Below are 23347 nucleotides of genomic sequence, written 5' to 3'. Positions count from 1 at the left end.
CTCCCCCAGGCCGGCCCGGGTCTGTCTGTCTGTCTGCTTGCCTCCCTGCTACTCATGGCCACAGTGGCCAGAGACTCGCCAGGGTCGGGGCTCTGCGTGAGGTCACGCCCTACGCCAGGCGACGTGTCCTGGCTTCCCCAGCCTTGGGCTCCTTTCCTAGAGCTGCCTCTGGAGTTCACCGTGTATGCACACACGCACATACATGTACTCGCACAGTATGCGTGTAGCTTGGAGTAACAATAATCCTGATAACAAGCATTCGTGGATTGCCCATCCTTGCTTTCAGCACTGAGGATGCAGTGACACATTTGACTCTATGTGGTAATTACCATGGCTACCCACACTTAACAATGAACAAACTGAGGCTCAGAGGGGTGGAGTGACTGGCTCAAGGCCACAAGTGAGTAAACAGTTGAGCGGGGCTTTGAACCCAGGCAGTGTCTGATGGGAAACTTGGTCCCTTCCCCTCTCTGAGCCTCAGTTTGCCCATCTGTAAAATGAGCACGTACAACGTAACGCCTCCCTTGCTGGTGACTCTGAGGGTGGAGTAGGGCAAAGCTGTGCAGGCAGGGAGGCAGGGAGGCGGGGAGGCGGGGACGAGGAAGCCGGGGGCCCGGGGAGCGCGCTGCCGCTCCATGGTGCGGCGCAGCGTGTGCGCTTTGCCATGGCAGAGGCCGGGGCTGGGTCCCAGGCCCTTTGTGGCAGGGCCTTGGACTGTCCGCAGTTTGGGTCCCCATGTCCTCCTCCCCCAAGCCTGGAAAGACACACCTGCCCGGCACAGGTGCTGCTGGGGCCCCTCAGTGGAACGGGGGTACCCGGTACACGGCACTCCCACTCTCTGCACTTGAGTCTGCCCCTGGCATTGAATCCAGTTCCTTCCTCAGCCTGGGTCCTCACTCCCAGCGGGAAAGGTGATTTCAATGGACAAGAGTGTGCGTGGATTGCGCTGAAGACCCAGCCTGAAACGCCCGGCTGTGGGCAGGTCCCCGCCCCAGCGCTTGGCTGATAGCTGTGGCCACTTGGCTTTCCACTTGGCTCAGACCTGTCAGGGGGCTGGTAGCTCTGGGGGTGGGCCCTCACCCTACATAAACTCACTCCCAGCCCTGCTGGAAAGCCTGATTCCTCAGTGGCCCCAATGCCAGAGATGGGCTGAGGCCTCCCCAGGCCTGAGAGGGCAGTGCCCTTTGCTTCCGACTTCAGAGGCTCAAGCCCCTCCTCACCTCTGGCCACTCCTCAAGCAGGGTCTGGCATCCCTGTACCCACAGGCTAGGACTCAGAGAGAGAAACAGGTAAGATTTTACTCATTTATTCATTCCTTCAGCAGACATTTACAGGGCTGCTCCCATATGGCGGGAACTGGAACCAGGCTTTTGCTCACCTGGAGCTCAGTCTGGTGCTAAGCCTGTCAATGGGCAACGACAATACTATGAGGCGCAGGCCACGGGAACCCAGGGCACGCAATCACCGGGGTGGGGGGCTCCCTTGGGGTGCAGCCTGAGCCGAGTGTGACAGGAGGGCGAGAGGAGCCGTCCCTTAGAGAAGTGCTTGTGAGGAAGAGCCACACGTTGACAGGGCGTCTGCCAGGAGAGGGCACAGGAGGGGGCTCGCCTGAGCGTGGCATTCAGGCCCCGTGCCACGTGGTCCCTGCGTGGCCACTTCTAACCAACGCACAAAGACTTCTGGATTGTAGCACTTTGTGTCTGTCTCACTCAGGAGCTGGGGAGGCCCCAGGTGCCAGGACTGGGTCTCCTTCCTTATTCCATTTCCTGGCGCTTCACACAGGGCCCGCACACAGTAGGTGCCCACTGGTGCTGCTCCCGGGGGCCCTCCCCTCATTGCATCCCCCCCGAGGCTGAGCTGTGTGCTGCCTCCTTTGTGCTCTTACAGCACCTTGTACGCGAGAGTGCCTGTTGGTACGGCACTTTTCAGGTGGTAAAACACTTTTGCATATATTAACCTGGGTAATGTTTACACAAGCCTTGTATAAAAAGTATCATCACTGTCACCATCATCGCCTGCCAGGAGAAAGTACATCATGGTGGTTTAAGTGTTTGGGCTCGGCAGCTGGACTGCATGGGTTCAAGTCCTGGCTCTGCTACTTACTGGCTGTGTGACCCTGAACAAGTGGCTTAACCTCTCTGTGCTCCAATTTCTCCATTTCTAAGATAGCAGTAACATCGCATAGGAGCATTGAGAGGCTGCAGACAGAGTAAGAACATTACCTACCACACGATCGCCTCAATGATAATGGGAGTGATTAATATCCCACTTACAGATTAGAATGTAGAAGGGCAAGGTCAAGATCACCTAGCTGTCCAGTGGCACAGTTTTCATCTCTAAGTCTCTGAGCTTCAAATCTCGTGTTTTGAGGTTATCTTCCCACCCACTCCTACACATCCTCTCCCCTGTCACTCTGTCTCCTAATTTCTCGGTACCTATTCACGCACCTGTCTGCCCCCCGGGTGGGGGCTCCCGCAGGGCTGGAGCCTGCACGAGCACCGCGCTGCCTCCTCGGTGCCTGGCACAGTCCCTGGTCACCAGGAGACACTTGAATGCTGTGTCGAAGGAACGACGCAGTCCAGGCACCGGACACCCTGCTCTGGGCCTCCACGGGGATGGTCTTGCCTGAGCCTCTTGACCACTGTTTGTGTGGCTGCTCGTGAAGAGGCCCTCCTGAGAGGCCCTCCTGTGAGCAGCTGACCCTGCGTAGGTCCCAGAAGATGATTTATGAGACGTCGGTGTGCTTGTCTCAGTGGTGGTGCGCGTGGGTATGTGAGGGGAGGGATGTTTGGGTACAAAGGGCAGATGAGAGACGCCGCAAGGGGACCAGGTAATGTATCCTAAAGCCAGGAGCAGAGTGACGCAGTGAGCTGGGTGCTGGGCTCAGCGGCTGTGCGTGTGACTCTGTGACTGTGACCGTGTGACTGCTGAAGGCAGGGACGTAGCGACTCCCAGAGCTGGGGGTGGAAGGTGTTAACTGTGCGAACACTGGTGGAGGTGGGGGTCCCTGGGCCTCCGAATGGGGTGCTGAGGGAGGTAGTAAACATCAGGGTGACTAGGATGCTGCAGGATTGTCGGGGGAGGGGGTGCTACGTGACTTTGCAGTTCAACAAATTCAGATTTAGCAAACGCCGGCAGTGCCTATTATGTGCCAGGCAACCAGCTAGGAGAAAAGAGACATGAACCCAGCTTTCAACTGATTGGTACTGGCTGGGGGTTTGTGTGATCCCCTTGCGGCTGGCATGGAACTGCGTTCTTTCTGCCATTTCTGGCATTAAGTCCCCACAGCAAACCTACCTCACTTTGAGGCTAGACGGAGGAGCGCAGAAAGGAAATGACTTGCCCAAGGTGACCCAGCTACTCAGTGGCAGGGTAGGATCTGAACCAAGCTGCAGAGCCTGAGTCTGTCTTCTCCGCGCACTTGCCGGGGTGCAAATGCCTGGTCCTGCAGGAGCCGGCTTGGACTCCTGGCCCCGGTCCTGGAGACTGCTCCCCAACGACGTGAAACCAGGCTACCGTCCCTGCATTAAGAGGCTCACGGGTTGGTCGCCCCTAGCTCTCCCTTTCCAGGGGCCAAATTCCTGGAGAGAGGGGCTGTGGGGCTCTTGGAGACCACCAAGCGCCTTATCCTCGCCTCAGGCCCTCCGGAGCTCCTGCCACCCCCCCCCCTCCTTCCCTCCTGGTGCTGACTCTCAGCCAGAAGAGGAAAGGCTGTCTCCACCCACCTCTCTCACTCTCCCTTCTTTATAAAGGCCAGAACAGCTGAAAGGGTGGCAACTTCTCCTCCTGCCACGGGGAGCAGCCCGCCTGCCTCCCCTCGAGCCTGCAGCCAACCCCCGCGGCCTCCCTGAGGGCTCTCCTTCGGCCGCCAGCGCCCATCTTTCATTCCCGAGATAGAGATATCTTGCACACACGCACACATACACACACGCGCAAAACGGGGGGGAAAAGAGCCCACCCTCCAGCCTCGTTGCAAAGAGAAAGCCAGAGGAGCCGCAGCTCGCAGCCCGTAGAAGACTCCCAGAGTGGGGAGTAGGCGGGCGGACGGACCGACGGACCTGCGCCGCGTCCACCTGTCTGCTGCGTCCGGTCCAGAGAGCAGCGGGCACGCCGACGCGGAGCAGCCGTGCCCGCCGCCCGGACCCGCACGCCGCTCGCCGCGCGCGGAGCAGCCGTGCCCGCCACCGGGGCTCTGAGCCAGGGCGCACACGCTCCGGCCCCCCCCAACCCGGCCCGGGCGGGAGTTTGCACCTCTCGCTGCCTGGGTACTCGGGCCGCCGCGGCAACGCCAACTTTGGAAAAAGTTTTCGGGGGGTGACTTTGGTTTTGAGGTGCCCAGCTCTGCGCTTTCTGACTTCAAGGGTCTTCCCAGAAAATGTTGCAAAAAAGCTAAGCCGGCAGGCAAAGGAGAACGCCTTTAGCCGGCGAGAGAAGACGAACCATCGACTGCCGTGTTCCTTTTCCTCTTGGAGGTTGGAGTCCCCTGGGCGCCCCCACACGGCTAGACACCTCGGCTGGTTCGCGACGCAGCCCCCCGGCTGTGGATGCTCGCTCGGGCTCGGGATCCGCCCAGGTAGCGGCCTCGGACCCTTGTCCCGCGCCCAGGCTATTCCCAGTCCCCCAACGACGACGGAGCCGGGGCTGAGGGCGGGGGCGCCCGGGGGCCATGCGGGTGAGCAGCTACAGCGGCTGCAGCGGCCAGAGCGCCTGATCGCCGCAGACCCCAGCCGAGCCCACCTTCCTCCCCAGCCCCCGCCCTCCACCCTGGCCGAGGGGGCGGCGTGCTCGGTCCACGCGTCTGGGGCCCCGTGGGGCCGGGCCCGTAGTCGGCATGAATCGCTGCTGGGCGCTCTTCCTGTCTCTCTGCTGCTACCTGCGTCTGGTCAGCGCTGAGGTGAGTTGCAAAGGTGGTGGGGCTGTTTCGCTTCATTCATTACCCCCCATTACCACCCCTTCCCTCCCCACAGTGAACTTTGGACCCTTGCAGCCCGCGGGCCTGGTGCTGGGCGCTGCGTGACCTCCGAGGACTGACACGCGAGGTGCGGGAGGTGCCAGGCTCTAAGGGGAGGGTGCAGAGGTGGCTTTCCTTCCCAGGAGCTATCCCAGATTTCTCCGCCTTTAAGCGTCCGGGAAGATGTGTGTGGTCCTGTCCCCCACCCCTCAGGGACCGAACAAGCCCCTTCCCCGCCGAGTGGAGAGGGGGTGGGGTGGTGCCGAGGGTGCGGAAGGCAGCGCGTCCTCCCGAGCCCACTTCGGTTCCAGCTTAGATTCTGTCTGGGACCTGGCTTGCACGGGAGGTGCGAGCTTGCGCACTGGTAGCAGCCACGCCAACCTTCGGCAAGGTTTCGCGTCCCACCCTGGCTCCCACTCCCGGTCACGCTGGCCACGCTCCGTCCGTGCAGGGCATACTCGGCCCCAGAGCGCGGTCCAGGAGCAGCTTGTGTCTTGGGCGAGGCGGAAGGGAGGTGGGGGCGAAAGGTTTTGCGCACTCGGGGTTAGGGAAGACGGGGGGCTCGTAAGGAATCCGGCCCCAGGCCGGTGTGTGCCTGAAGCCCCGCCATACCTACGCCCGAGCCCTGCAAGAGGAAGCACCTCTCCCCGGCTTGCGGGTGCCTGGAAAAAGCCTAGCTGCAAGGGAGGTGGGGTATAAAAACGTCTGCCAGAGCTATCGGGTCTGAGCAGTCCCCCACCCCTCCCAGCCTCAAGTAGCAGTGAGTTGGCAAGTGTACCCGGAATCCAGGTGGGAAAGGGGGCGGGGCAGGGAGGAGGCGCGAGGTGGAGGGGAAAACAGGGCTGCGGGGCGCGGGGCGCGCGGCGCGCCTAGGTCCGGCCCTGCTTCTGCTCGGCCGCGGCCGGGAGCCCGCGCCTCCCCTCCCGACCTCCAACGAGGCAGGAAGGAGGCCGCGGCGGCAGCGAAAGGGTTAAGACGAAGGGCTCCGAGGCCGCGGCTGGGCCTTGGGCCGCCGCCAGCGCAGGTTGTTTTGACCACGGAGGAGCAGTCGCCGTCTCCTTTTGTTCTCGGGGATCCTTGAGGGCCGCCGGCCGCCCGCCCTGGGGCCCCGCCCTTCCGCGGCCGTCCCCCGCGGCCCGCGCCCGGGAGGGAGGACGCGGGGCTCGGCCAGGCCGCCTGCAGGCCCCTCCCGACGCCCCCTCCTCTCCTCCCGCAGCCCCCTGGGCCGCGGCCAGCTGTTGAGGAGGGGGCACCGGCCGGCCCCAGCTGCCGCCTCGCCGCGGGGCCTGGGGGCTGGGCCCGGTGCCAGGGCGTCCTGGGAACCGCGGCGTCCCCGCCGCTGTTCTCCGCAGCCCACCCCGTCCGGCCCCCCGACTCGCTCACTCACCCCACGCATGCACACTCTTGGCCGGAGGCGATGCTGCGCTCCGGCGGGCGGGCGGGCGGGCGCGCAGAGCGACGGGCACGCACTACTGCGGCCGGGTCGCGCGCCCGCCGCTGCCACGCCCGTGCACACGCGGGGCACACGCGCGCGCACCGCACACACACGCACGCAAGGACCCAGCACACGCGGCCTCAGCACACGTACGCGCCCACCCACTCACGCACGGCCCAACGCCAGCTCCCCACCCCCGCGCCACAGGTGGGCCCACGGTGAGCCCTGGAACCTCCTCACCTCTGCAGCGACTCCATTTCCTTACTGGGTGCTGTGAGGGAGGGGAAACAGGGACCCTCGCATCAGTTCTGGTTCCACAGCACCCACGTTTTTATTTTTGTTTTGCCTGCTAGGGTCAGCTCCACGCCCTTCAAGCATTACTCTTCTGTGATTGCTCTTTTTCAACTACTCGCGTGTGGCTGAAAATGGTATTGGTGCGCTTGGGGCCCACTGTCATGTCCAGGCTATTTCTCCCTTCAAGTAAGGCTTCAAGACTAGAGGACCCTGAGTCGCTGAGGGGTTCCCCCTCACCCCCTACCCCCGTGCCCCTGTTCTGTCCTCTTTGCTTACCCAGCTGGGTGACAGCTGGCTAAGGCTTTCCCAAGCCTGCCCTTACCGTTCCCAGCTCCATCCAGCGCCTCCTCCTCCTTTCCCACAGCTCCGTGGGTATGTGTGTTGGGGACGGGGGTGGGGGGGCGGCTATGGCACAGAAGCTGGTGCCTCTCTCCTCTTTAATCACAACGTCCTTGAACACATGGCTCAGGCACCCACAGCTGGGTGGTGCTTTGCAGTTTAGGAAGCACTTTCCTGCTAAGCCTTGAGCAAGCCTCCAGGTGGCTCTGGGAGAAGAGACCTTAAGGGCAAACCTGTGGCATGGAGGCCAGTCCAGGAAGGGGGACTCCGGGAGCGCTTGCCAATAAAGGTGGCCTCGGGGCTGGCCGGGTCCCAAGCACGCATGGACGGAGCCTCAGGTGGAGGCCTCGGCAGCTGGGAAGGAGGGCTGGGAAGTCTGAGGCAGGGCCTGGCGGGGGGTCGGCGGAGGCCCCTGAGGTCCTATGTCCATCAGCTGAGCTGGCTTCTGGGGAGGGTGACTCCCACTGTCATGTGATGCCGCTGGCCTCAGCACCCTTCTGCTGGGAAAGAGCGAAGGGGCCCCACAGCCCTTCACTACCCAGCCTCCATCTGGTTGGTTAATGCCTTAGGTGGTGGGAGAGCAAGCAACTTGCTGGAATCTCCCAGTCCCAGAAGTGCCCACAAGTTTAGGATCAAACCGACTTTGGAGGCTCTGGTGCAAGACGTAGAAAGATTGTGCATGAGTGTGTGTGTGTGTGTGTGAGAGAGAGAGAGAGAGAGAGAGAGAGAGAGAGAGAGAGAGAGAGAGAGAGAGAGAGAGAGAGAGAGAGATTCAGCAGGACTGGTAAAGAGGTGTTTGCCTTGCGCCTCAGAAGCCCCTCTCCAGGTCTTCCCCCACCCACATTGAAGTAGACAGCTCTTTTCATTTTCTGGTTTATTTAGTTGTTTATTATCTGTTTCTCCTCACTGGAGTGTAGACTCCACTAGAGAGCTTTCGTCTTAGTAACTAACCACCTTCTCCCATACTTAGAATGGTGCCTGGCCTATGGTGGATGATCCGTAAATATTTGTGAGAAGGACAGTGAACCCTGGAGAGGGGGAGGGGCCACGTAGGTGTCCAGCGCTTGCCAAGCATGTCACGACATTGCCTCATTTAGTCCTTACCCCAGGGCAGCCCAGCGAGGCCACTGCCTGCCCCCAGACCCCCTCACTCGAGCTCCCCCCGTCCCATTTTGGGAGACAAGCTCATCTTTCTTTTCCACACCTTGGGACTTGGATGGCCGAGATTGGACAGGACAGAGGGGAAGGAACAGACGGAAAATCAGATTGCACGGGTTCTGTGTCCCTTGAACCGGGCCTCATTTTCCGCCACCCCAAAACAGGAGAAGATTGGATTAGCTCGGAGTTCCCCCGGAGCAGCAGAGTTACCAGGCCTCTTGAAAATGCAGAGTCCAGGGCCCCGCCCTGTGCTGGGAGTTGGGACAGAGGCGGGGTGCAGGGTGGTGATCGCCGCGGCTGCCAGGATTAGATTGCCGCGCTGGACCCTCTCTTCCCGCTCCAACGGTTTTTCTGCTCAAGGGAGAGGTGGGGAGCCCAGCGGGAGGCTGGACTCGCATTAAGGAGGGGTGGGGTCCTGGGAGGGTCCCAGGAGCACAGGGGAGGGAAATGGTAGGTGGGAAGGCTGGTTCTAAGTGGCTTCTGTGGTCTGCCCAGAGGAGGCTTCTTCAAAGGGCTTGGCTTTGGCATTGAATCTAAATTAGGCCTGAGACTCGCAGGCAGGCAGGCAGGCAGGCAGGCAGGCAGGCGCTCGGAGGCCTGCCTGGTAGGCTTCTCCCTCTGCCAGCCGCAGCCAACGCCCCTGGCTGCTTGGGCCGAGCCCCGTGTAGTCTCTCTCCGCTGAAGGGCAGCAGGGCTGGGGAGAGTGCATCTGTGTGTGTGCTGGGGCCCAGGTGGAGGGCGGGTCTAAGCCCCTTTGATCTGCCAGCCTGGTTGGGAGCAGGTAATTCATCTAGCCTCACTCTAGCTGGTGCCCTTCCTACCTTCTGCAGCTGGCGTTGGGGGTGGGGCGGGGAGGAGGCTGTTTGCCTTGGCTCCCGTGGCTGGCTGTGCCCCAGCTGCCTTCTCGCCACGCCCTCACCCTTCCAGAACCCCAGGCCTGGGATCTGGGGCAGCTTCCCCAAGGTGCCCAGCCTCCTTTCCCAGCTCTGTGGAGAAGCTGCCCACCTAAGGAGGGTTCTAGAACCTGTGTCCAGGAAAACCCTCTCCCTGTGCTCACCCTTCCACAGCAGGAAGAGCCTCTGACCCCAAGCTTCTGAGCCCAAGCAGGTGCCCCGGCAAGTCCCCCCTCAGGGCAGTGCATCCTGGAGCTGACCACAGGCTGAATTTCATCACCCTTCACCTACTCCCCAGCCCTGGAAGGGGCCCAGCAGCCCACGCTGCCCCAGGCGCTGCCGCGGCGAGGCGAGGTGCCACTTCCTGTGGCCTAGCACGGGGGACAGGGCAAAGCCGCACACTCTCCCGTAGGTAGGCAGCTCTCCGCCCACCCACTGGCATCCTCAAAAATGTCCTGTACTGCTGGCCCTGGGAGTGCATGCGGCTCGCTGCGGCCCTCAAGGAGCCACACTGAAGGAACGGCCACAGCGACAGCTCATTAAGCGCCCATTACTTGCTGGCTGCTCTGCTAGGTGCAATTAGGCCTCCCAATAACCCTGGTGAGGTATTATTAGCCCCACTTAAAAGATAAAGAAGCTGAGATTTTAGGTTGTTAAAAGACTCATTCCAAGAATCAAGGCTTCCTTGGCAGCTGAAGCCTTTGCTCTTTATAGTTTCTCAGCCTCTGCGCTGTTGACATCTTGGGTCAAGCAGTTCTTTATTGTGGAGGGCTGTCCTGTGCATAGGAGGGTGGTTAGCAGTATCCCGGGCCTCTACACACTAGATGCCAGTAGCACCCCTGTAGTTATGACAATCAAAAATGCCCCCAGACACAGCCAAAGTCCCCCGGGGGCCACTTGCCCCGGGGGAGAGCCTCTGTTCTCTGACCCCGATAGGGAGAAGGGGGACCTGAACTGGAAATAGTACTGGGAAGATCTCAGGTGGCTGAAAGAAGGAGGGGCCCCGCTCTGCTCCTGCTGGGCTTGGTGACCTACAGCCGTTCGCTTCATTTTTCTAAGCCTCAGCTTCCTCATCTGGCAGGTGGGGATAAAAATAGCACCAGCCTCTTGGGATGGGTAGTTAGTAATGAGTTTAGCTCAGTGCCTGGCTTATAGTCAGCACCTAGTAAAAGTTAGCTGTGGAATTTATCAAATCCAGGAGCTCTGACTGAGTTCTGGGCACCCAGTGGTCAAATTAATAAAAGCACGTGCAGGAATGACCTCTGCTTAGAATAAAGGGGGCTCCGTAGGAGGCAGTTTGCAGGAGGGTGCAGGGGGACTATCCCAGGTGGTCCTCCTGGTGGAGGAGGTGGGAGAATCCCAGGGAGAAGGAGAGAGTCCTTCCTGTATTACTGGCTTTTATTGAGCACCTACCACGTGCTTTTCCCCAGTCTCTCTCCTGGGCTCTTGCACATGCAGCCTGGGAGCAGGGGAGGTTCTGGGGTTGTTTCCATAAGATGTCACCTCCTTTGCATTGCATCCGCTGGGCCTGATTGGGGGTCCACCTTCTCTGCCATGGCTGGCAGCTGCGGCCAGCTCTCCAGTGGGCACGGAGGCCTTGGCACGAGGGCTACCTGCCATTTGGTGCTGGGCCTTCGGGCCCCTCTCCTGGGGAGTTAATTGAATCATTACTCCACAAACAGCCTGCGCGATCTGGCTGGGTACCTCCCCCTTGGCTTCCCTCTGCTGCCTCTGCTGCCATCGCTGGGCAGAAATAGAATCAAATCAAATGTCTTCAGCTCCCTCGATTCACAGGTCACAGCCAGATACAGAAAGGGGCCGTGGCCAGCTGGAGGTCACTGGTGGTTAGTGACAGTAGAAGGTGGAAGCCAGCTCCCCGGAGCACCAGTCCCCGAGGGTGGCAGAGCACTTGAGGAAGCGGCCTGCCTTGGTCTTGCCTGGAGACCAGGCACCTGCGCTCCATTCTTGGGTTGGGTCCTGCGTCCACAGTTGGAGACCACCAAAGCTGTGGTCCCCTTCCTGGGGCTGGAGGAGGCCACGCGGGGTGGAGACGGGGGAGGAAAGCGAGGGGCAGCTAAGCCTACGCTGCGCCTCGTCTCATCCGTGTAGCCCCTGGCTACCGCGCTGCCCAGTCGTGGGCCCTGAAGGAAAGACCCCAACTTCCAGCCAAACTTACTACTGCGCCCCCAACTTTCCCTCCCTCGACCTCCTGGCAGCCCTAGACACCAGGCAGACTGACAAGCTCCACGTTCAAGGGAAGACCCTGAGCTCAGGAGTTGTAAGGAATTTGTTTCAAAAGCGGTTATGCCCACAAGGGTGACTTGGGGGGCCCCAGCCAGACGTGCTGGAACTCCTGGGGGCAGATGTTGTGATAAGTGTCCAGGAAATGAACTTTGGGGGGAGGCTGAAACCTGATCAATCACATGCTTCTACCAGAGCTTTGCGGGGAGCCTCGTGGGCCGGCCATGGGGGGGAGATGACCTGCCCATTCCTGCTGGGGGCTGAGAGGAGGCAACGGTGCTAAGCCTCCGAGCGCGGGTCCTTGGAGTGTTCAGTGAACCGACCGGACAGGAGTGCGCCTCCCTTCCTCACCCAGGGAGACCGAGGTGCAGGGTGGTTAAACCCAGGGTTAATGGGGTGGTAAGTCAAGTCAGTGGACGCCCCCCCCAGGGCACCGTCCACGAGACATACCATCCTGTGTTTGTGCGTGCACGTGTGTGTCTTCACATGGGTGTGAGTTCGGATGGACATGCCCTTCCCAGGGCTCCTCCCACGAGACGTGCCTTCCTGTGTTCGTGGGTACACGTGTGTGCCTTCACGTGGGTGTGAGCTCAGCTGTGCAGCAGCATTTCACACATTTTCTTTGCCCCGAGGAGGTGGGCGTCCGGATTGTGCTTCTCAGCCTCTCATCTCCCTCACCTCTTTCTCAAGACCCCTGGCATCAGCCCCTCGGGTCTCCCTGGACCAGAGGGGACGTGGCCGCATCCTTCCTACTGGGTTCCTCTCATGTCATTGTGGGACCTGCGGTTTCCCTGGAGGAAGCCCGGCTCCGAATGGGGCCTGTTAAAGTGCTTATTAAGTTTCAAGTGTTTCTGGTACCAGGCCAGGGGGGCTCTAAAAATAGGGTTTGGCTGGGCATGGGGCTGGGGTAAGCTTTCAGGTTCCCGGCCGCATCTGAGGATTCCCTTCTCTGCTCTGTGAGCGAGAGACTAAATAAATACCATTAGTCCTTGTGGCCTCCTGAGACCATCCGACTCGGCAAGCGCTCTTTAAACACCATGCGCACCCAGGAGGCTGGGAGTGCACGCGGGCTCTGCCAGCAGAGAGACTGGGTTCGGGTGCCAGGTCTGCCACTTCTCAGCTGTAGGCCCAGACAAAGGGTGTCGCCCCTTGGGTCTCTCTTTTCTCACTGGTGACCGGAAGATAATCAGACCTCGCATGACAAGTGCTGGCCCTCGTTAGCTGTCAGGTGTGGGGGAGAAGCAGGAGGATGGGGGAGCCCCCCAGAACATGTAGCCTGATGGGGGAGAAGGACATACACAATCAAACTCAGAGCGAGCTGGGGTTCCTAGGCAGGGGCGGGGGATGGTCATCTGAGCTGGTCTGGGAGGCTGTGGCAGGTTCTGGCCGCCAGGACTTTGTGCTCCTGGCGGTCAGGCCTGGAGTCTGCCTCCTGCCCACCCCGCAGCCTGGCTGTCCATTTATCTGCGGCCGAGGGGCCCTGTGGGGACCGCCCAGTGGAGGGAGTGTCTGTGTTGGGGGCAAGAGGGCCGCGCTGGCAAGCCCCGAGTCCCAGCTCACTTGATCCCACGCTGTCTGCCTGGCAGGGGGACCCCATTCCCGAGGAGCTCTACGAGATGCTGAGCGACCACTCGATCCGCTCCTTCGATGACCTCCAGCGCCTGCTGCACGGCGACTCCGGAGGTAAACTGCGTCCGCGTCCGCCGTGCTGGCCCTCCGCTGGGGACCGGGGGGGGGGGCGTGCTACGAGGGGCAAGGCAAGGATGCCCCCTCTTCCTTGACAGCCAGAGAACTGGGGCCTGTGGCAGGCCAGGGAGGGCTCGGCCACACCTGTCTGGGGCAGGGCTGCGTAGGCGAACGGGTTGGTACCTGGGATGAGGGGCGTGGCAGGAGAAGCGCCCACATGTGTGTCTGGCTTGGTGCAGAGGGTGGGGCGCCCGCAGGGGGCAGGCAGGGAGAAGGTGCCCAGTACCCAGGTGTGGACTCAGCAGGGGGGGTGCTGCTGGAAGAGCCACATCCCTGCCCCTCTGGCCCAGGGCCCACTCTGCAAGGTCTCCTGGGGACACCTGGCCCAGGCCAGCGGGCTGCCCTGCCCGTGCCCAAGAACGCACTCATCGAATGGGCACGTGCTCGGTGGCACACACGTGGCGGGGCTGGCGGTCTGGGTGGGGAATGTATTTATAAACGCTGTCTTCAGAGCAAATTCCATTCTATTCTAACCTCTGGCCTGATCCCTGGAGCCCTGGTCAGCACCCCCCCTGCACCCCCAGCTCCCCTTCCCTCTGGGGTTTTGTCTCTTTGTCACTTTGTAATCCTTGCCCAGACTGCTATCTACGGGGGACAGCATTTCCTGCCTTTGTTTCCTCTCCCCGTTGGGCCCCTGGCTCCCTCTCAAAAGCATTCCCGGGCCCTTTCAAACCCGCCTGTGCTGGGGGCTGGTGAGGTAGGCGGGAGGGGGCCCCAGCTGGGCCCACCTATTGTTCACCAGGCCCGCCACCCGACGTCTCCCACACCCCCACCCCATGCCCGACTGGCCAGCCCTGGCCAACACAATGGGGCAACTTCCAAATTTAGCCTTTCTGCTGTTTCTTTCCAAGGGCCTTCGCCCCCACCCTCGGACAGCCCCTCCACACCCCGGGTGGGGGTCAGGATCAGGGAGACGAGGTTTTCAATAGCGGCCCTGTTTCGCGGCAACCATGTGGCTATTTTTTCCTAATCAACTTAACCTTTCCACAAAGCACATCTTTTCCCCATCTCCTCCCCAGTAGGGACATTCCAGAGATGGCAGAGAGAAAGGAAGGGACGGAGAGACGCAGGCAGACGCACTGGTGTGGGACAGTAGCCCAGATGGAAACGCACCAGTTCCAGGACAGTGTCCTCCAAGCAGGACCCCTTGGGAGCCCGCAGGGACAAGCAGGGCCAGCAGGATGGGGGGGACGCTGGGAGCCAGAGGTGCTGTGGGAAGCGGGGCGGTGGGGCGGGGCGGGAGCTGGTGCCCGCATCCCTCAGTTTACTTGCTGGCTCTCGGCTACCAGAGAGCTAGAAGAATCTGCCCCCACCAGTCAACGTCAAGCTCAACGTCCTCCTGCCCAGCCCTCACCTCCGGCAGCCAGCTCCTGGGCAGCTCTCTAAAGAGCACTGATGACGCTGAGTTGAGGGCTTCCCAGGCCAGAAAAGGGAGCTGTAGCTGTGACCTTGGGAATAAATGGACAGCTTAGGGCAGACATGGGGCGAAAGGTCAGAGGGGAAAAGACAGAAACTCGATGAGAGGCTGGGAGGTGGGGAGAGACCATGATTTAGAAGGGCACTGGGTGAGGCTTGGGATCCAGCAGCCCTGGCTCCCCACCCCTCTCTGCCTTCAGCCCCCACCCACATCCCTCTCCCTCCCTCCTTCGCTCCCCCCAACTGGGCCATTGTCAGGGGCTCCAGAGGGGCTGTGTCCAGGGCATGCCGGCCCCCCTGGGGATTCTGGGAATTTCTCTATTCAGCACTTCCTATGGGAACGCTGGGCGGAGGGGCACTGGAAAGTGGCCTTCAGAGCACTGGGTCCTTGCCCTGCCCTGGAGGCCAAGGAGGGTTCATTTACAGTAGCAAAAGCGAAGGGTTATTTTTAACTCCATTGACATGGGTTCTGTCCAAAAATGTGACTGAAGAGTCCAGAGTGGGGCTGAAGCCCCTGCAAGCATAAGGCCGGAGCTCCACCCCTGCTGAGCCCCCTGGCCACCTGGGGTTTGCCCGGACAGCCCCTCCGCAGAGCTGGGATCTCACATTTACCAGGACCTGGAGCGGGAGCCTGTTCTCTGGAGTGGAGTCCTGGCGAGGGGTGATGGGCAGCCCTCCCGCCTGCTGCAGGGGACCGTCAGAGCCCCCGTGCAGGGGCCGGGCCAGCCAGCAGTTACCAGAGCGCACGTGTGTTTTCTTGCAGATGAAGATGGAGCTGAGTTGGACCTAAATTTGACCCGCTCCCATTCTGGAGGCGAACCGGAAAGCTTATCTCGAGGGAGAAGGAGCCTAGGTAAGACTGAGGGTGAGAACGAGCTCCCCCTCTAAAGGGTGGGGGCCGGGAAAGGAGGACTGGGGCGTGCAGCCTGCCCCAGGCTGTGAGGGCCGACTCGGTTGGTCCCACACGGAGGACCGAGGTGAACTAAGAGAACGCAACGTCCTTAAGTACCTTATATTGAGTTGGGTCATCATGCCCTGCCCCCAACACCTCCCTTTCCTAAATGTAATGCTTTTAACCTTATTTTTTGTTCCTTCAACCCTAGAAATAGATATTACTGACCCCATTTTATGGAGTTGGAAACTGGAGATCAGAGAGGGTGAGGAAGTAGGCGTGATCACACAGTTAACAAGTGGTAGGGCTGGGATCCCAAGAGAGTGTCTCAGTTGAACCCAGTGCCCTCTGGGCTGCGTGTCTCTGCTGTGACTAAGGGCTGTGGCTGGAGACAGCAGGCGTGGAGCAAAGCCCAGAACCTGCTTCCTGTTCTGCTGCAGAAACCAAAGGACAACGTAGAACATCAGGTCTCAGGGAAGCCTGCCCAGGGAAGGCAAGGGCTTGCCTCAAGCCCCGCCCCCGACCTGTAGTACCCAAAATAATGTAGATAGTGGCTGGGGGCTGTGGGTTCCAGATAAGAGTCAGTGGCCTGAGTTCCACTCCTCGCTCCATGAATTTGGGCAGCTTGTAGCTCTGGGAGCCCCGGTTCCTCGCATGGGAATGATGACAAGCCACAGCAATCGCTGCGCGCTGGCTGCGGGCCAGGCATCACTCACAGGGCCCCTTAGTCTGCAGGTACTGCGCAGGCACTGTTATCATCCCATTTCATAGACGAGCAAACCGTGGCTTCCAAAGAAGCAACGGTGTCCAAACAGACTGCAGTGTAAGAAGGCAAAGGAAAGCGGTTACAAGGTCATACGTGATGACTAAGGGCCACATGTCGGGCAAACCCATGAGGGTGTGAAGTCACAGAGTAATGTGAGTGAGGGCTGGCGGAAGGACCCTGTCCTTAACCACAGGCCAGCGCCCTCTGAGTGGTCTCTCTTGATCCTGCCAGTGGTTCTGGGGTGAGATCGCCCCCATGTGCGCATGAGGAAACTGAGGCACAGAGCAGAGCAGCAGCCTGCCCAGGTCCCATGGCTGATAACAGCCTGGACTCGAAACCTCCCTGGACATGGAAGGGAGAGGGACTTGGCTGCTCATTTACGAGGAGAGCAGGCCCGGAGGGGGCCCACCGTGCTTTCCTGCCAGGTGGTGGCTCTAGGAAGGCCCTGCCCCCTGACAGAGGTCCCCTCTCCCTTCAGACTCCCTGACGGTTGCTGAGCCAGCCAGGATCGCTGAGTGCAAGACACGCACGGAGGTGTTCAAGATCTCCCGGAACCTCATAGACCGCAGCAATGCCAACTACCTGGTGTGGCCGCCCTGCGTGGAGGTGCAGCGCTGCTCCGGCTGCTGCAACAGTAACAAAGTGCAGTGCCGCCCTACCCAGGTGCAGGTGCGACACGTCCAGGTGAGCAGCCCCGCCCCCCCCACCCCCACTGGCCCAACGCTGCCAGCAGGGGCTGCCCTGCTGGGGCTTGTGACTCGCTGCCCAGGCTTCTGAGGGCTGGAAGGGCACTCTGGGTAGGCTGCTGGGCTCTGACCAGAGAGGACACTCTCAGGAAGCTGCCTGGACATTTATGCTGAGGCTGCCCGGGCTGCTGTGACCACAGCCACAGGCAGATAGGCCCCAAGGCAGGCTGGGTATAGGATGCTAAGTAAAGGGTGCTGCCTCATCTTTTTCAGGGACAAAAATCCCCAAATGTCTCTTGAAAAGACATGTCTGCAAACATATCGAACACTCAGAATGTTCTGGGCAGCTGCTCAGAGTCCCCCAAAGCTCTCCCCTGTCCTGGCCTGTCAGTTTCCTTCATTTCACAGAGAGAGAGAGGCTCCCCTGTGTCTGTGATGCCGGCTCATCTCCCTTTGACGAGCTGTGTTTTTAACAAGGAGGGGGCAGAGACCCCCCCAGGCCAAAGACGCTGCAGGAGGTGCAGCGGGCCTGCACCTGTCAGAATGCGAGTCCTGCCTCTCTTCTGGAAATCCTGGGCATACGCTCTGACTCAAGGGGAATTTGAGAGGTGAGGCTGTGCTGGGGGAGCTCCTGATCTCATGCCTGGCAGAGCAGGGTCGGAGAGGCCTCCGCTGCCTTCTGATACAAATGGAAAGGTTTCTGCACCCCTCGGGCCAGCCTCACCCGCACACCGCGCAGGCTGGGCTGAGCTGCTGGGTGGTGGACGTGCCGAGGGCTCGGTGGCCTGTGAGCCCTCTTGTCATGGCTTCACCATGTGCCCCCCTCCCCTCGTGCCCACCTTGCATCCCAGGCCTGAGCCCTGTGCCCAAGATTACAAGTGGCACTCTTTGCCACGCTGCCCACTGTTCTGGTATCTCCTGTCCCCAACGCTTCCATCTCTGTAGATGGACACCTGACAGCTGACCTCCCCCTTCCCGCCCTCTCCTGGATCAAGCCACCCCCCCACTTCCTTCCAGACAACCACCTCCCCCCCCCCCCCCGCCACAGCCCCTGACCTTGGCTGGCGCTCCAGGAATGAGGACACCGCAGGCCCCGCGCTCTACCCGGAAATGCCTTTCTCCCTCTCTGGCAGGACTGAGGGGGCCATGGCCAAGCTGCAGGCCAGGTCGGGAGGGCTTGTTTTGATGGAAAAGCTACGAGAAGGGCAGAGGGCAGGGTCCTGCTATTGTTTGGGCCACAGTGTCTGCCCTGGGCTCGCAGCTCTCCTGGCTTTCGAGGAAAGATTCCCGCAGGGGACACTGGGGTGGCAAGAGCAGGCAGGTGGCTCCCTCAGCCCCTCTCCACACAGTCTTACAGAGGCACTTGGGTGGTTCTGTCCTCCAGGTGAAAAAGATCGAGATCGTGCGGAAGACCCCGATCAATAAGCTGGTCACAGTGACCCTGGAGGACCACCTGGCATGCAGGTGTGAGACAGTGGTTGCGGCACAGCCTGTGACCCGAAAGCCAGGTAGGTCCCAGCAGCAACGAGGTAACTGTCGGTCCAGGGCCTGCCCCTGACCGCTCAGCCCGGCAACCCTGTCTCCCCCGGCAGCTGCGGGTGGGGAGGGTTGGACCAGGCGTGCCCCACCCTGGTGAACTTCACCTGGAGTATCTAACTGAGCACAGCCAGGTTCCTCCCCTGGCTGCGAGGCCCTGCAGGAGGTCAGAGTGCCCAGTTGGCCCTCTGGCCCTGCTGACAACCCATCCCCTTTTGCCACCCAAGCCAGCCTGATCTTTTTGAGGGGCCAGGTGCGTTTCGGCCTCAGGGCCTTTGCACATGCCACTCTCGCTGAAACTCACTTCTCGCAGCTCTTCATTAGCCTACTTATTCTCTTCGTTTGGGTCTCAGCTTAGAAGTCACCTCCTCCTGGAGGTCTGCCCTGACTGCCCTGCGCAGAGTTCCCTACCCCAGACTTGCTACCACAGCCCCCGACTTTGTTGAATGAGTGCACAGAGTAGCGAGGAATGAGGGCCTGGATAAGAGAAGACCCTTCACACATAGTCTTCAGATATTTGACACCTTGTCCTGAGGGAGAAAAAACAAACTAATTCCTGTGGCCTTGGAATGGGGGTGGGGTGGGAATTAGAACCAGCGGGGGCAAAGCCCAGACAGAGATGTTAATTCCATCTACTAGCCAGGCATCCAAGATGGAGTTGTTTTCCTTGTGGAGGAGTGAGTCCCCTGTCTTTGGAGGTGTGTCGGTGAAGGCTGGGCAGCCCTGCGGCTGGGACAGGAGAGACGGGGTTCGAGCATCAAATGGATAAGTGGAACCAGAGCTTCCTTCCTATCTTTAGGTTTTAAAAATCAGGGGCACAGCTCAGCTTAGAGAGTTGGAGGGGACCAAAAAAGAAAAGAAAAGAAAAGAAACAGGAACAATACGGTTTAATTTTGTAGAGGGTGTGTCTGAAGCCCAGATAAGCTGAGGTCTTGCCCAAGGGCACACAGCTAGTTCCAGGTCTGATAACGCCTAGTTCTGGGTTCTTTAGACTGTATCTGGCTGCCTTTTCTTCCTCAAAAGTTTGCCGCAAGAATCAAGTGAGAATCATTAAGTTAATGTGATTGAATGTTAAGAAAAAAAAAAGTTACTGTTTTGATTGTCAGTAACTTTCTCTTGCGAGGGGACAGAAGAGTGGCATTGTTGTTCCTTATTAACGAGCCTCCTGCAGGCAGGGCCGCCTCTTCGCCTCTTTGTCCTTCCCTCAGGGCCGAGTCGAGGCCCCGCTGCTCTGCGAAGGCTGACGATTGGACGGCTTCAAGCTGATGCGTTGTAAATTATTTACAGAGTTAACACAGAGAAGGATTTTTCTATCCCGGAAAAGTTTTCTGCTTTATGTTTAGAATGGGGTTTTTTTTTGGGTTTTTTTTTCCCACATGCATTTGGTTCACATGATTTTCCCACCCTGTTTCTTGGGAGGCATGTTGAACCAGCGAGCATGTAGATAAGGTCTTGCCATTTCAGTTTTAGTGTTTTGGCCCCGAGGGACAGTACCGCTGGCGGCCGTCCATGGCCTGGGCTAAGGCTGGTGATGTGGCCTGTGTGATGTGGTCACTGTCAGTTCTCTGGGCTCCAGTTCTCTGCTCTGTCCTATCCCTTGCGAGCTGTGTGACAACTTTGAGCTGGCTCGGGTGTTGCCAGCCCAGTGTCCTGCTGGTAGCCTGGCCCCTGGATCAGAAACTCGGGCCCTTCTGTGGCTTTCTTGGCGCAAAGGCCCTGAGTCCCCATGTCACAGAGATGATGTAACTGCCTCGTGGGAGCTTGCATGCAAGGCGGGAGGTCAGGTGCTAGCCCCACAGCACCGGACGGGCCAGGAGAACTCAGAAGGGTCCAGGAAGAGGGGCCCTTGAGCTTGGCAGAGAAAGCCTTCACTGCCTGGGTGTCTGCCTGGGTGCCCCGGAAGAAGAGAGGTGTGAGTGCTGACCTAGACCAAGGCTCGTAGACACCTTGATTTACAGCAGAGCAGTTGACAGTGTGGACTCTAGCGGCAGATCTCGGGTTTAAATCCCAATCTCTCTGCCTGTTTCCTCACCTGTGAAAGGTAGATCCTTGTACCCTCGTGAGGACAGATGAGCCTAGAACATTGCGGGGGCGTGGGAAGTGCTAGCTAAGGGTCTCTGGCTATTTCTATGTATTATGTCCCAACCCCAGCAGGCCAGGGCTGCTGGCATCTCAGTTTAAGGATGTGGAAACCAAGGCACAGAGAGTTTGCCGTCTCGCCGCAAAGCACACAGGAGATTTGAACCCAGGTGGTCCGGCCCAGTGCCCGGGCTCTGGCCTGTCGCACTGTGCCACTTCTCCCAGTGGCGAAGGCCAGGCCAATGACAGGCACAGTGAGGGAGAGGGCCAGCTCTGTGGTGGGGCGTCTGGTTCTGGCCAGAAGCCCAGGGGATCCCCATCACAGGACTGTAAGGGGCTGAAAGGCTGGTGGGAGAAAACCTCAATAGGGGTCAAGCAGAGGAAATGAGGCAAGTGAAGAAGAGCGGTGGCCATTCGCTGATCAGTGCTTACTCCGAACTTTGTGGCAGGGATGGTAGCCATCTCCTTCTCTCCGGTCTGTGGGCGGACGGGGCTCAGCAGGGCGGTTCTGCTGGTATCTCTGGTAGTTGCAGTCAGCCATCCGGAGGCTGCACCAGGACAGCTGGCCTCTGTCCCTCTTCCTGTCATCCAGGGCCTCTCCTCCCCATGTGGCCTCCACAGCAGGACGACCAGGTTTCTTATTGGGTGGCACAGGGCCCCCCAAAGTGCACAGGTGGGAGCTGCTAGGCCTTTTTAAGGCCTGTGCCTGGAGCTGGCGCAGCACTGCTGCGCCCCCTTTTATGGGTTAATGGATCCAAGTTCGGGCCAGGTTCAAGGGGCCTGGAAATACAGGGCACGCCAGAGGGCTAATGAGGTGTTTGCCAGCCCACTGCCATTTATCCCTTCCACCAGTTCTATGCGGTGGGAGGTCTTATCACCTCTGTTTCACAGATGGGGACACGGAGATATGGAGAAGTTCAGTAATTGTTCCCAAGGCGTGTGCAGCTGGCGAGCCGTGGAGTTGCCTTCCGTCAGCACAGAGGCTCATGGGAGGCCTCTGGCCGGTCTCGGTGGAGAGGAATAGAACCCCCCACAGGGCTGCCCACTGGCTGACAAGACTTTCTTCCTCTCCAGCAGCCAGGATGCCCCAGACCCGGGTGGCCGTTAGAACAGTGCGCATCCGCGGGCCCCCCAAGGGGAAGCACAGGAAGTTCAAGCACACGGAAAACAAGAAGGCACTGAAGGAGACCCTTGGAGCCTAGGGGCGTCGGCAGGAGAGTGTGGGCAGGTAAGGACCAGGCGGGGAAACTGAGGCCCAGAACCCTGTGTTTCCTTCTCCCTGGCCTGTGGCTTGGGCTGTGGGAGGAGTTGGGGGAAAGGCATTTTCCCATACAAAATGCAAGCCCTAAGCTCTGACCCCCTCCGCCCAGTTATCAATTGAGTCTTCCCTTGGGGCAGGTGGGTGGGGGACTTCGGAGACCCTAGCCCCACTGGGGTCCCAGCCTGCCCTCAGAGAAGGGGCAGGTGAAACCTCAACTGGCCAGCCCTGAGCGCTGCTGGAAATCAGGGACTCCCGGTTGCCCCCGGCGCCCCGCCCCTAGCGAGCAGGGCATGCGAGTGCGGCACGGGGCACCGAGGCTGTCTCTGAGCCCCTGTGTCCCTCTGCTTGGCTTACAGGGTTATTTAATATGGTATTTGCTGTATCGCCCCCATGGGGTCCTTGGAGTGATAATATTGTTCCCCTCGTCCGTCTGTCTCGATGCCTGATTCGGACGGCCAATGGTGCTTCCCCCACCCCTCCACGCGTCTGTCACCCCTCTGCAAGCGGGTCTCCCCTCAGTGGCCTCCAGCATCTTGCCTGGAAGTTTGAGAAGGAAATGAAGAACCTGGACTCCATCGAAGTCTTCCTCCCCCCACCCCCCAACCCCGAGAATCTGGGATAAGAGTGCAAGAGAGACTGATGGGGGAAGGGACGCCCTTCCCCAGCGCCTGGCCTGGCCGAGCCACCCCCAAGCGCTGTGGACTGGCTCGAGGAGCCCCGCCCGTGGCCCTGAGGACGCCCCGGCGTGGTCTGCCCGGTCCCTGGCCCCCCAGCCAGCTCCGATGGGAACACCGCACGCAGGCCGAGGCCTCGTACCTCTGTGGCAGAGACCGGGGTGGGCGCACAGACTGCAGCAACCCGCCGCCCCCCTCCCCCCACAGCGCCCAGGCCCAGCCGCTCCTCCCTCATCACCTCTGCTCACTTGGCTTTCTTTCATTTTATACACATGGCATCTTTGAAGGTGTGGACTCCTCTGGGCAGGTTTGGCCCGAGCGCCAGGCAGCCAGGTGCCCTCTCAGAGGCATTAGAGATGAAGTTGGCTCGGCAGGTGGGTGCGGATGGTGGCCCGGGCACCCACAGCCTTCTCCCGCCCACCTCTTCCTCCTGTTTCCCCTCTCTACCTCCCTGCTACATCTTCCTCTCGCCCTGGCCCTTCACTCTGCCCCTCCAAGGAGCAGCCCTCACTGAGGCCCCTGATGAGCCCAGGGGCTGCTCCCGAGGCTGGACGACCAGGGCCAGGGCAGCAGGGCACTGCCCCGCGCGCCCCAGCCCAGCCGAGAGTGCCGCCTCAGGTCGTGCAGGGTGTGCGCTGCCCAGGGGAGCAGCGGGCAGGGTCACTGTTCACACCATCGCGGGGGCACTTTGTGTATTTATGGTGGCCATTTTCCGGCAGGTAGAGGTAACATGCCTTGAGAAAAGGGATCCTTTTCCTGACGGACACAAAGGCTCTGTGTGGATTGGCTGTGCCCCTACCTAGCCTGTCGCTTGGAGCAGGCGGGCAGGAGAGAGCCTTGTGGTGGGGGACAAGGAGATACCACGCGGTCCCCCGGCCTCCATTCCCCCAGGTCCTCAGCTCAAGCAGCCCCCTTCCAGGCAGGTGTGAAAACCCAAGAGAACCTCTCCCAGGGAGGGGCAGCCCTTGCTCCCCCCTGCA

At 60.2% G+C, this 23347-nt stretch overlaps 2 protein-coding genes across 2 annotated transcripts; one reads left to right on the top strand and one right to left on the bottom strand.

Moving 5' to 3' along the window:
* Window positions 1–1399: 1399 nt before the first annotated feature.
* Window positions 1400–3879, bottom strand: LOC129077907 (uncharacterized). The gene is made up of 4 exons (XM_054582515.1): window positions 3835–3879; window positions 3298–3512; window positions 2448–2702; window positions 1400–1577 (listed from the first exon to the last, which is right to left on the bottom strand). The coding sequence occupies exons 1-4, from the start codon at window positions 3877–3879 to the stop codon at window positions 1406–1408; spliced, it is 687 nt and encodes a 228-aa protein (XP_054438490.1). The 3' UTR covers window positions 1400–1405.
* Window positions 3880–4623: 744 nt separating this feature from the next.
* Window positions 4624–23347, top strand: PDGFB (platelet derived growth factor subunit B). Its single transcript, XM_054582539.1, has 8 exons — window positions 4624–4894; window positions 12898–12994; window positions 14077–14139; window positions 15237–15326; window positions 16610–16815; window positions 18202–18325; window positions 21507–21660; window positions 22050–23347. Exons 1-7 carry the CDS (start codon window positions 4832–4834, stop codon window positions 21632–21634), a joined length of 771 nt encoding a protein of 256 aa, XP_054438514.1. The 5' UTR covers window positions 4624–4831; the 3' UTR covers window positions 21635–21660; window positions 22050–23347.

Source organism: Pteronotus mesoamericanus, unplaced genomic scaffold (genome assembly GCF_021234165.1).
Source record: "Pteronotus mesoamericanus isolate MK-2021 breed Mesoamerican mustached bat unplaced genomic scaffold, CSHL_Meso_final contig_702, whole genome shotgun sequence".
Classification (NCBI taxonomy): Eukaryota; Metazoa; Chordata; class Mammalia; order Chiroptera; family Mormoopidae; genus Pteronotus; species Pteronotus mesoamericanus.
Note: the sequence above shows the minus strand (reverse complement) of the source record. Positions and strands in the feature narration are given on the sequence as shown.